The 13,721-nt window shown below is 41.0% G+C and overlaps 1 protein-coding gene and 1 long non-coding RNA gene across 2 annotated transcripts in view; both read right to left on the bottom strand.

Moving 5' to 3' along the window:
- The window catches only part of LOC105903330 (spermatogenesis-associated protein 20), a 29,982-nt gene that overhangs the window by 14,957 nt on the left and 1,304 nt on the right, over positions 1-13,721 (bottom strand). Inside the window, exons 2-5 of the mRNA XM_031561528.1 lie at positions 13,562-13,718; positions 13,043-13,235; positions 3,643-3,811; positions 339-547 (exon numbers count right to left, since the gene is read on the bottom strand). Of these exons, the coding sequence (XP_031417388.1) occupies positions 339-547; positions 3,643-3,811; positions 13,043-13,235; positions 13,562-13,718 (728 nt within the window). The remainder of the gene's footprint in view (positions 1-338; positions 548-3,642; positions 3,812-13,042; positions 13,236-13,561; positions 13,719-13,721) is intronic.
- Positions 5,557-7,876, bottom strand: LOC122128685. Its single transcript, XR_006151563.1, has 2 exons — positions 6,514-7,876; positions 5,557-6,107 (listed from the first exon to the last, which is right to left on the bottom strand). It is a non-coding gene; the product is annotated as an uncharacterized LOC122128685 (long non-coding RNA).

Raw genomic sequence — 13,721 nt, 5'->3', positions numbered from 1 at the left:
GAATAGTATATATTATTAGGTTGATTTTTATTTTGACCACAATGGTAGACCCCACACTTTTTGTGGTGCCGCCATGTGTTCAATTTAATTGATCTTCTGTTGTGTTGAATTATGTTGGTGGCCCCCATTAGAAGTATTAATATTTATGCACAATTGCACCCACGTTTACTTGGCACCCGTCCACAAGGTAAGTATTACATTATTCTGGTGCCCGTGTGAGGCTGGTACCTATTGTACATACACTACCTACTGTTTCATTCAAAGGGACTTGATATTCCTTCCACAGGGACACTGCATGAAAACATACATAATGACAGCAATTTGAGATGGACATTTACCCTGCTTGAGCTTCAGAAGCACAGTGGGGTCACTCGGGTCACTGCAGAAGTAGCCACCGCCTTGATCGTCCCAGAACAATTGGTCCTGCTTCAGCTGGAGTTCTTCAGCCCATTGGAGCCATTCCACTGCCTGTGTGGCCTCGAACAGATCCAGCAGCCCAGCCACCACATAGGCATAATCATCCAGGAAGCCTGCAATTGGTGATTCTCTAGTGGAAAAAAAGGTGTGGGTTAAAAAAAGAACACCTTTAATATTTCTTGAGATATCTGCATCAACAAAGTTTTTTTTTTGTGCATTAAATTAATTACATTATACTAAACCATTCTAAATCTAAATATTGTTGTGACCTTACAAAGTCACAAGGCTGCTGCTCACATGTGATTGCATTGCTACAAAGTTGGGTCAAATTATTTTTTCCAACTTATGACTAATCGTTGATTCATGGGAACATGGAGATACCTCTTCAGAGACCCCTTCATCCTAAGATTCCCCAGCCCTGGTTTGCAGAGTGCCCCTGGAGTCCACTGAGTGTGGTGGGACAGAGGGTGACAGAACTAGAGATAGGGCAGTGTTGGAGGCAGTCTAATGGAGGACAAGGTGGCAAGGTCAGGAACCCTGAAGCTATGACCTCAACCATCACTCCTCCCACTCCCTCCTTCTGGACCAAATGCCAGCCCATTGGAGTCTTGAAATCTGGGCAGCTTGGTGCCACCGCATCCTTCTAGTGTTTAATAGCCAACAGGGAGATCCGTTACCCTGGTCTCATTTCATCTGCAATAGGTGTTGCCGTTGTTTGAATACCAGAATGGATGAGAAGCAAGGCTCATTTTTAAGCATTTGCTCCTTTGTTGAGACTAGTTTGTATATAATATATAACCTTTCATAACCTAATATCATAGTGTCAATAACAGAATCCTAAACTACAGGGATTTGACATTGACTCTTGTTGAAATACAGAACATTATGAAAGAGAGAAAGAGGGAAAATTAGTCACGGCAAAGAGGGCAAGGCACCTTGTTTTATGAGCCTGAGCCTAACAAATTATGAAGTTTACTGTGCATTATCCTCGCAGAGAAACAAGTGGATTCATAGTTTAGCAACAGTATCATTATTATACATATTACAATATTACATACTACAGTAACCACTCATTTTCACAAGCAGCGTTATCAAAACGAACCCATAACTCAACCTTTTATTATACACCTGATGTTATAAAAGACTTGATTAACTATGAAATGGTATACAATTAAAACTACATATGTTTAACAAAAGTGAGATCTACACATGAAATGTTTTTGCTTTCCTTCCATTGTAATGTCTAGTCTAGTCCAGGGTATAGAAGTGTTGACAACAAATGGTTAAGCTTGGTTACCAAGAATGTTAGTGAATTTATTATTCAAGACAAGGAAGACAAACTGCATGTCTGCCACCCCTTTAGCCCTGAGGCCTCAGCATAATTAGGATGGTGATTTAGACGTGCAGAAAAAAAAGATAATTATCTCTGCATATACAGTATATGGAAAAGGCTACGGTAAGCGTTCGGATATAACTGCTGCTGGTGCAAACAGGGTCAATAAATGAGAAAGGCTCTCAAAAATGAGGCCACGCTGACTATGGGCAATACTTTGTGGGATTGCATGCTACAACCACTCATTACTGTTGTAACACAGCAAGGAGCGTTCATGCCCAGCTCATTACCTGAAGTCTGAGGTTAGCTAAAAGTGCACAACCAAAGTGCATGTTTGATATCAGTCCAGAAGACAAGCCTTCTCTGCACTCTATGTTTTATCACTGGGCTTAGGTGTTTGTTTTTTTACCCTGTTTGTAAATGGTCAAACATTTCATGTTTATACTTATTACGAAGCTATCCATCATCATCTCCACACTGCACCTACACCCAGCCCTTTGAATGATGAATGAAAACTTTTTTGTTGCACCAACACGCTGAGATCGCATCTGTGCCATAGGCTTAAAAAACAGTGCCTGTGGATTTAACCGTTGAATGAATGTTTCGTAGGTTTGATGTTTGTACGTGTCTATGACTCCTAAGGAACAGTGCTGAAATCTGTTTATCCCACAGCAGTACTGAAAAAAGAACAAGAGCTGATTGTGCACATTAGATAGGTGTGCTACTTTCTGGGCAGAATGTGCAATGGGGAGTGGGAACCTTTCTAGAGCACGGTAGGTCGTAAGCAGCATGATAAATGGCTAAGAGAGCCAGATCATTTTTCATCAACAGTTGTCACACGTGTTTGCACCTCTGTGGAGAGTATTCCCTGGATGATTTTAGTCTCACTCTAAGCACTTGTTTCAGCAGTATCTATTCACTGCATGTAGTGTGGAACCTGTGGGGATTTCTTCAATATAAGTGAAGTGTCAGCTCTGAAGGCAGTGACAGAGACACGATACACTTATTTCACTTCACTTCACGTCACGTCACTTATTTCAGTGGAAAGTTTTCACCAAACACATCAAAACACTCAACACTGTCAACCCTGTAGTACTACCAAGTACTGGACCAAAAGCTATATGATGTTCTGTTGCATAGAACAAATTGGATCAGATTTAGTTCATGCTGTCCTATTATTAACCATGTTATACATGTTATAAACCCAGGTAAAACTTCACTTGAGCCCTGCATAAAAAGTCATAAACATGATCTCGCAGATACGATGACATGTTATTAGTCATTATGATTGTCATTTTCCTTGACAAGTCATTGTCATATTATTGTTATTAGTAATTGTCATGGCATTGCAATCATGGGCAATAATAGGCTGTTTCACATGCAGTCATACCGTCAGATAATCTGAGAGCTATTTTATCAATAGTACCATGGTACTGTTATATCACAGGGCATTGACTGCCTTGACAATTTATGTGAAGATATGGCATATAAGTGTTCTGTGTTTCTTCAATAATGAACCTGTCCATAAACCAATGTGCACTCCGACATTTCTGCTAATCTTGGCTGTCTATTTTGCTTTTTACTATCATAGAGAAACCATTGTTATCTTCTACAGTCAGTCATGGCCAGATTAATGAAATCACTCAACTTTAACATTCTAAGACATTTTCTAAGACAAATCTTACTATCCAATTAAATTAAGTAAAGACTTTGTGAAGGACATATTCAGGCAGGCCAAGGTTTGTTTCTGAACCAGCATACTAACTTTTAGTAGAAATTCTAAGACAGAGAATGAAGCAGCATACTAACTTAAAGGACACTTCTAAGACAGAGAATGAAGCAGCATACTAACTTTAAGGACACTTCTAAGACAGAGAATGCTGCAGGCTTACATCTGTTCCACCTCCATCTCCTCGCCACGGTAACAGGAGTGCAGCATCCTTCGGTCCCCCTCATCCCAAAGGTGCCTCTTCAGGAAGTGAGCTGCCTCTTCAGCTCTCTTCAGCAGGGCCTTATCCCCCAGTGCAGCTCCCACACGCGCAAACCCAGACAACATCAAACCTGGGGTGAGGGAGACAGAGAAGAAAATATTAGTTTGCATTAGTGTAACATGTAAGAAATGTATGTGAGAACTATTAAAATATTAGATATTAAAATCGAACCATGGAAGATTACCTACAGGAGAAGCACTCAAAATTTCGTTGTATAAATACAATGACAATAAAGGCTTTTCTATCTATCTATCTATTCTACCTACAGTTTAAAGCTTTCTTTCTACCATGATTTGATTTGAATGATTTGTGATTTTTCTACGAACACTTTTATGACCCTACAGAGATTAACAAAATCATATCGAATAGAGCAATAGAGCATTCCCAAACTGGGGTACTCGTACCCCCAGGGGTACGCAAAGTGGTTCAGGGTGTATGCGGGGAGACATTTTTATATGCGTTTTCAAAGTGAAAAAGCCCATTACATTTTCAAACAGAGCTATAAATAGACATGAAATCTTAAATAGTCTGAATAGCCAAGTCGCATTGCCAGAAATACTCATGTATACCCATATTCAGCGAAATAATTACACTGGCAAAAATAGCTACAGGTAGGTTAGACGTGACCTACCCTGACAGTTTGAAGTGTTATAGGCTGAATATGTGCGCGGGGGAGGGGGCGTGGCAGCGCCGGTTAGTGACCTACCCTGACAATTTAAAAGTTTCAAGTGTTATATGCTGAATATGTGTGCGGGGGGAGGGGGCATGGTACGTAGCTGGAGATTGAATGTCTGAAGGGGTACGGGACTGTAAAAAGTTTGGGAACCACTGGAATAGAGTATGTATTCATAATATTAAAAAATGTCCCATTTTGCGTCATTTTGAAAATTTTAACATCCATAATCCATTCATAAAGGACTTGCTCATTGTCATACCCAGTTACATGAGTCATGTGTCTCAGGCTTTTAGACAGAAAATGAAAAGAGCTGGCAGGTCACATGTGCAATGTCATAAAGACATAAAACTGACTGAAACAGAACAATTTATGAGCTGGAGGTACGGTGTCAGCACAACCATTAAGATAGTTACATACTCTCTTTCCAAGCCTCAGATGTGTCCTTGAATCTGTCCACCAAGAACACCTCTCAGACTGAATTATATTAGTATAACCATGCAAAAGGTAATCACAGACTAGGTACTGTATATGACTGGGATAGATAGAATGCTCTTCAGCGCAGAAGCCTTACCGTATTTTCCCGACTATTACCTGCAGTTTATACATTGATTTTGTTAAATGTTTACAGCCCTGTGGTTAATCCCCAGGTTCAGGGGCGTATGGGAGGGGGGTTAGTATGTTTGCGGTCAAACGGTGCGGTTAATAAAATGCATTTATTCAGTATTTTGTATTGTTTTGCTTGCTTGAATGTCCCTCGAAAGAGAAAATATACGTATATTGCAGGGAAATACAACAAGTATCTCAACTGGATACAAATTCACTCAACTCAAAAGTATGAAAGATTAGTGTCATAACAGGGCCATTATTGTTTTCCTTTTGCAGGTCATGAAAAGAATGAGTCAAGTTCCTTACCGCATATCATGCATGACTGACCATCCTGGCCTAAATATATATTCATTGCAAAATGCGATGAATGTTTATAGAGTTGACCATGGCTGACACAATCTGACATAAATAATGCAAATACATGCAGTGCTGGTACATCCATACTACATTATGAGTTCAGCACAGTGCCACAGGCTTACAGTCTGATCTAAGTTAGAAATGAAGGGACTTGTAATAATGATGAACATACTGACTGATGTGACACCTTTATTATGCCTTAGCATCATACAGACATTACCCAATAATACACTCGGAACCAAAGAAATACTAAAACAATCAATATGTGCTTTCCTCCTCTTCCTCTCTCTGCAGGCGATGAAAACATTTGGCCTACAGGTGGTTTGTCAGCTGGTGCTGGGGTTTCGTTGAACGAAGTGTATGTGTTGTCATCCCATCATGATGATCCTGCGAAGGGAGTTTCCTGATGCTGCAGGACAGTGCATCCGCTGGACGGCATCCACATAAGGGAGGGGGTCAAGGGCAACCTCATCAAAGACATGCGCCATCAAGTTGAGACCATAGTCTTTGACCATAGTGTGGAAAGGTCTTTCTATTAATTTGCACCTTTGATTTGTTCCTTTATACATTTGGAGTATTGTTTGTTGGATCTGTCTTAACTGGTTTGACAGAGTGTCCTCCCTCTTTGGCTTTTGGAAAAAGAAGCTTGTATACAAGTTTCCCTTTCGGTGTTGTCATTTGTGGACGGTCAGCGTTCTGATTGAAGTGAGTTGCTGCCAGGTACAACCTAAACCACAAAACAAATAACCAGGAAAAAGGTTCATATTGCCATTGTGAATAAGTCACATTTGTATTTATACACCCAAAGAAAAGTAGGTAAATGATCAAAAATGGAATAATAGTGATAACATAAAGCTATATCATATTCTCAGTACGCTGTGCTCTTCTAAAGACTGCATTGCCTGTGTTGTTACAAGTGCCCTCAGTTAGAACAGCCCCTAAGTGATTTGCATTAGATGCTCGGCTACTGACCATGATATATTGTTCGGCTACTGACCATGAACATATATTGATTCATGATTCACACCTTCACAGACAAAAACAGAATCCTTTGGTGTGCCCTCTTTCATGTACACCTTTTTACTGAGTGTTATATTCTGACATATGCTCAAGTTGTCAGGGAGAAGACATACCTGTATAGCATTCCAGTGAAGGGGAAGACCACACGTTTGCGTGCAAAGGGCAAGATGGCGCTGTGAAATGACTCCACGATTGACGTCTGGTAGTGTGGGCTCAGCTTCTCCACATCAGAAAGGGCTTTCTTGGTCATCAGGACCTTATGTAACTTGTTCAGTCCTGTCGAACCTTGGGGAAAAATCAATATAATGTTAGTGACAGAACACATGAATATTGGATTTACGTAAGATGCCCGGTCAATGTTAATCACTGTTTTAGTAAATAACACATTTAGATTATGCACCTGGTTGAAACGACTTGAACAGGCCTTAGGCACTCAGAATGTTAGTGAATGTTTGTGGTTCATGAGAGATGCCCATTTGGCTACCTTCTTTGGTTCTGAATCAGAGCTTGTAGCAGACCAATACAGATGGTTTGTGATATTTCTATGCCACTTCTCCATGAAATTGCAGTCATTTTCATAGCCAATTCTGTCCAACTTCTTTGGCAACCCTAATGAAGTAAGATTACGTGATGCAAAGTGGCATGCAAAGGTTTGGGCACCCCTGGTCAAAATGTTCTGTTACTGTGAATAGTTAAGTGAGATGAACTGATCTCCAAAAAGGAAAAAAGTTAAAGATGGAACATTCTTTTCAACATTTTAAGTAAGATTAGTGTGTTATTTTTGTTTTATACACTTTTAGAGTGAAAAAATGAAAGCAGCACCATGCAAAAGTTTGGGCACCCCAACAGATTTGAGCGCTCAGACCTTAATTAGCTTGTTAGGGCTATGGCTTGTTCACAATCACCATTAGGAAAGGCCAGGTGATGCAAATTTCAAAGCTTTATGAATATCCTGACTCCTCAAACCTTGTCCTAGCAGCAGCCATGGGCTCCTCTAAGCAACTGCATAGAACTCTGAAAGATTAAAATAATTGATGCCCACAAAGCAGGGGAAGGTTGTAAGGTGGTAAGGTTCAGGTTCGTAAGGTGCAGGCAGCCATGTCCTCAGTTCCTAATGTAATTAACAAATGGCAGTTAAGAGGAATGGTGGAGGTCATGTTGAGGTCTGAAAGACCAAGGCCAAAACTTTGAGATAGAACTGCTCATAGGATCGCTAGTTTAACATACGATGCTGTCTGACTGCAGAAGACCTTCAGGAAAAAGTAATTAGAAGAAAACCTGTCCTGTGTCCTCACCACAGAATTCAGCATCAGAAGGAATATTTAAACAAATTTGCATTTTGGAAACAAGTGCGGCGGACTGATGACATTTTAAGTAGAACTTTTTGGCAGCAATGAGTAAAGGTATGTTTAGAGAAAAAAGGGTGCAGAATTTCATGAAAAGAACACCTCTACAATAGTATGGGGGGTGGTGTTGTGTTGCTACCAGTACAATTCTGGAAGCAAACATCACAGCGTCTGTAAAAAAGCTGAGGATGAAAAGAGGATGGCTTCTACAACAGGATAATGATCCTGTACACACCTTGACATCCACAGTGGACTACCTCAACAGGATAATGATCCTGTACACACCTTGACATCCACAGTGGACTACCTCAAGAGGATAATGATCCTGTACACACCTTGACATCCACAGTGGACTACCTCAAGAGGATAATGATCCTGTACACACCTTGACATCCACAGTGGACTACCTCAAGAGGATAATGATCCTGTACACACCTTGACATCCACAGTGGACTACCTCAACAGGATAATGATCCTGTACACACCTTGACATCCACAGTGGACTACCTCAAGAGGATAATGATCCTGTACACACCTTGACATCCACAGTGGACTACCTCAAGAGGATAATGATCCTAAACACACCTTGAAATCCACAGTGGACTACCTCAAGAGGATAATGATCCTGTACACACCTTGACATCCACAGTGGACTACCTCAAGAGGATAATGATCCTGTACACACCTTGAAATCCACAGTGGACTACCTCAAGAGGATAATGATCCTGTACACACCTTGAAATCCACAGTGGACTACCTCAAGAGGATAATGATCCTGTACACACCTTGAAATCCACAGTGGACTACCTCAAGAGGATAATGATCCTGTACACACCTTGAAATCCACAGTGGACTACCTCAAGAGGATAATGATCCTGTACACACCTTGAAATCCACAGTGGACTACCTCAAGAGGTGCAAGCTGAAGGTTTGGCCATGATCCTCACAGCACCCTGACCTAAACATCTATGGATAGACCTAAAAGGAGCCGCACATGCCATAGGGCCTAAGAGGAGTATAACTATGAGCCCCTTGCCAGGAAGAATGGGTTGAAAACTACGTACTGACCATGCAGCTTTGCTTAAAATATAAAAAATATAATAATATAAAATAATATAAATATCTTTAACTTTATGCCTTATGGAAATCAGGTAATCTTTTACTCAATTAGCCATTCAGAGAAACAGAATTTTTGACCAGGGGTGCCTTTGTATGCCACTGTATCACAGATAAAAAATCATTTTCTGAGAGCATTTCTGCAAGCATTACCTTTCTCTGTGTGCCATATATCATACTTGCAGTTAATTTTACAATCTTTTAGCAACCTTTGGATCTGAGGGTGATATTCAGTGACAATGCAGTTCAACTTCACTTACCTCCAGAAGATCCAAGCTTCTTCTAAGTCCCTCCCTCTCCGTGTGGTAGCTTCCCCCTACCTCATTCATCTGTGTAGAAACACATGAACATTTACAATGCATATATAATAACTACATAAATAACATATTTCTTATGAAGAGGTTATGAAAAACAGACATCTCTACCACTCTATGTAAAAATTGGTGACTGTTATGTAAGCTGTCTGTGACAAATTTGTTACGAATTTGATAAATTGGGTCACTGCTGATGTGGCATTTAAAAAGTAATATACTGATAATTTTTCAACAGTTTCAACATCAACAATATGTTACCATAGTCTGAAGTGATTATCCACATACCTGCACCAGCTGTATGTCTATGATGGTGTTGCTCTGCAAGTGCATCATGGCGCAGCTCCCATACTTCGCAGAATGTCCTGCAATTCAGCCAATGACAACACTTGGAACAAACATATGAGCGAAGCCTGCTCAATATTGTCCAAGGTTTGAGGAACTGTCTGGAGTGAAATGTGCATTGCAAATGAACAACTTTGAATTAAAGTTGTCCGGGATCCGGTTAAAGATGAACGTCAGCCATGCCTGTTCACAGTTCAGTTCGGCTGCCATTTTCCTTGTTATTGCTCCATTGTTGTTGTTTTGTTCTTCACAGAACCTGCAGAACTGCTGAAGATTCGGCTTTGCAGGTCCATGGTAATACTGCCTGGGCTAGAACATGGGCTGGTGTATGTACATTTAATAGGAATGAGTCACAGCTGGAACAAAACAGTTTAGGTTTAGATTTTGGCAATGTCCCATTTTACCGTCCTATTTGAGGTTCACAGCATGTCAGTTCCATGTTCCATGTACCGAACTCTCATTATTTGACTATGCCAACGTAAATAGTCACCATATTTCACACACATAAAATCATTATCAAGGACACACATGTATTGCATTACTTCTAAAAACATAACACTCTCATTTTTGATCTCACCAGCATTGTGAGAAGCATAATTCCGAACTGGACTTGAATCATGAGTCTTTGTATCTGTCTCTTCACCATCTGTTATACTATTTACTCCTCATGTAACAGTAGTGTTAACCCTTGGTCTTGTAGCTAACTAACAACAACAACTATGCCTTATGTATGTGTAACACACTAATGCTGATTACAACCAACGCTGTGGCCTAACGAAGGACTTCTAGGGGCAACGTGATGGCCATCCTTTAAATAAAGGCTTTTTAACATTACAGCACACATTAGTGCTTTGCACGTCTTGCACTCAGCGCTCTTTGGATAAATGAGGCCCAACAATAGTGTCATTTATTATTGTAGCAGAGCCTTATAACTGCTGACCCATTGCTTTGTCAAACCTCTGGATATCTTCCTACACCACAAGCAGGCTATCAATTTTGATTTATCCAGAAAGTGAAGGGAAGTAACTATAGATAAGGATATCAAATGGCTTTGAATTAGCAAGGGGGAATGGAGTGATGGTGTGCATAAAGACTTTAATTAAACAATGCCATTTAGTCCAGGCTTCTAATTCATTAGTCACTATTGTCCTCCAGGGCATTATTCACCCAATCCTTCAAATGGCTCTAAGGAACTCCTGAAGACTGTGAAAAGGTTCATGTTAAAAATAGTGACAGTTGAGCAACCTGAGAAGAACCTGAAAAAGTACAAGAGATGAATGGCCCTCATTCTCGAACATTTTCTGAAGTTTCTTCTGAAATGTTTCTTACGGGCTTCGGAAAAACAACGTAAGCAAAAGACATCCGCCAAATTCATGCACGCTTGAAAATGCGGTCCTACGCAGCAGAAGTTTTCTGGGCTGTGCTCCCCCGGAAGAGTTTTCTTAAATTGAAAGCGCGTTCTCGTGCTCCTGAATTTGCATACATACACGCCCTGCCAGCTCCTTATAAGGGCACGCAACCGTAGTGACGTGTGCAGTCGGAATCGACCGAATCTACACGAAAGCAACTCGTAAACGAGTCATGTCAAAGCGGTTTCGTGTACATTACATTTAGTCATTTAGCAGACACTTTTGTCCAAAGCGACGTACAAGGGATAGAACAGTCAAGCTACGAGCAATAGAGACCTAGTGTAACAATAAATACTACTTTACATAAGAAATAGAAAAACGAAATAGGAAATAAAAACGAAGTGCAGGAATGTAACTGCTATAAGTGCAAGTTAAGCACTAGTCGAAGTGCCAGTTAGGAAGGGAGGTGCTCTCTGAAGAGTTGGGTCTTCAAAAGCTTCTTAAAGGTAGAGAGGGACGCGCCTGCTCTGGTAGTGCTAGGCAGTTCGTTCCACCAACGTGGAACTACTTGAAAATTCTGGATTGCCGTACTTGCACAGACGGCAGTGCCAAACGACGCTCACTAGACGAGCGCAGCATTCCGGTGTAGTCCTTTTATTTATTTTATGACATCACGGTGCCTCGTAGAATCATGACTATAGGCCTACATGTGAAACGTAAATTGTTAATGATACTTTAATCCGAGGATCTGTAGAGTTGATGTGAACGCAATCACCAACGATTTCTCACAAATTCATTAACACGGAGAGTTTTCTTAAATGCGATTCCTCAAAAAACCACAAGATGGCCCACGGGGCCATCTTGTGGTTTTTTAAGGAATCGCATTTGAGAAAACTCTGGCCGAGTTACGACTGCTATTTCGAGTTCGGAAAGTCTTCTGAAGTTCAGAGCAAATCCCAGATGAGAAAACTTTCATGAATGCCGAATGTTGTCCTAAATCCAATTCCTCTTAAATTCCTCTTAAATTCTTCTTAACTGCGTTCGAGAATGAGGCCCAATGTTTTTTTACCATCCTTTCACTGATGAATATAACACTCAACTAGACGTAGCGCATATATGACCGGAGCACAGAGTGAGCGAGTGAGCATTGATAGATTATCAAGGGGGCCCTGGACACTAAGGCTTCTTGGGCCTTCCAACCCCCAGGCGTGCACAGCGCACACAGCAAGAAGCATTTATTTCAAATTGGGTCCATTTGAAATATGCTGTTATGAGTGAGACTATACATTTTCAAGTTTGTACCTTTACATCACAGGCATGTATCAGCTACTGAATTCTGATTGACCTTTGGCAATCATTTTGTGATCCAAAGAATGTGGTTACGATGCAGGGTGTGAAATTTCGTGAAGTTTGAATCTTAACATCACAGGATATTAGCTAGTGAAATGCTAGGTTTTGCTTTGAACATTATGCACTAGGTGGCGCTATTTCACAAATGAGTCTTAATGAGCTAGGATCATGCAACTCCTATTGGCGCTGCAGTGGTGGTCATAATAAGAGAAACAACTATTCTTCATCACAATCACAAGTTCATGTACATAACTTAACTGATTAACTGTTAACAGGAAATATGATTTGCATATGGTATGCATATTTTCTGTATCAAATACAATGAATTATTTTGTAAAGGTCTACTTCTTTATCAAGTACTGCCAAAGAACTGTATAGGAATAAATGGTATCACTTTGCTTGAAACCTGTGTCATGAGACTATAATAAACATTGGCACAAGCTTGGCTTGGCATAAACCCTGTCCTGTTATTAGTCATCACTCTGGTTCACGAAAATCTCTGTCATGTTACCATTACAGACAATTGTCGCTCTAAGCTCTTATCATTTTTCATGCCAGAACAGCTTATGTCACAGGCTAGTTAGCTGTCATAGCATTTCACTGATGATTAGTTTTAACGCGCTATCAGTAAACCTTGGAGGCGAAGTATATCTACACGTCTAACCAGTATGTGTGACTGAATTTTTCTTCATTAACTGAATTTTTCAGATTTCTTATCCTGACATGGCCTAATCCTGTGGGAATTCTAAAAAGGCACATGAGCTGTGAATGGCCAGTCATTGAAAATGAGCCCTCTGGTATTTTTCCAGAGTCTTGAACCCCTACCGTTCCAAGAGGCCAGCATCTTGGAGTCCAGGTGGGGTGGGGGTCGTGCTCTTCTCACTTCAGCCAGCTTGGTCCTGCTGCTGGCCAGGATCTCAGTAACCCTCTCCAAATCCAGGCCAAACTGGGCTGCTGTGAGCTCCACAGAGTAGCGGACAATAAGCACATTCTGACCCAGCAACTCCCCATGTGGATCCTGCCCTCCAAGACAGTAAAAAGCTGGTAAACTTCTGTTCATAATGCATAAATCCACATATATATATATATATATATCCATATATTCAATATGCTCAGTAGCTTTTCACGTTGGTAGGATGCAAACCTTTGCCAGTTGCATTGTGCCTGAATATTGTCTAACGTTCACACACACACACCCCCACACCCCCACACACCCACACACACAGACACACAGACACACAGACACACAGACACACAGACACACAGACACACACACACACACACACAGACACACAGACACACAGACACACAGACACACACACACACACACCCACACACACACACCTGCTCAGGCTCCACGTTGCCTTGCTCTTTGACACCATAGTGGTGCATGAAGATGTCTGCCTGTGTGGCTCCACCAGTGGCCCCTTCTACGATCTCAGACAGTAGCTGTCTAATCTCTGCAGCCGTCCACACACAGAAAGCCCCCTCTTTCTTCTCACTG

This window comes from Clupea harengus, chromosome 23 (assembly GCF_900700415.2).
Source record: "Clupea harengus chromosome 23, Ch_v2.0.2, whole genome shotgun sequence".
Lineage (NCBI taxonomy): Eukaryota > Metazoa > Chordata > Actinopteri > Clupeiformes > Clupeidae > Clupea > Clupea harengus.
This window is presented reverse-complemented; position numbering and strand designations above follow the sequence as displayed.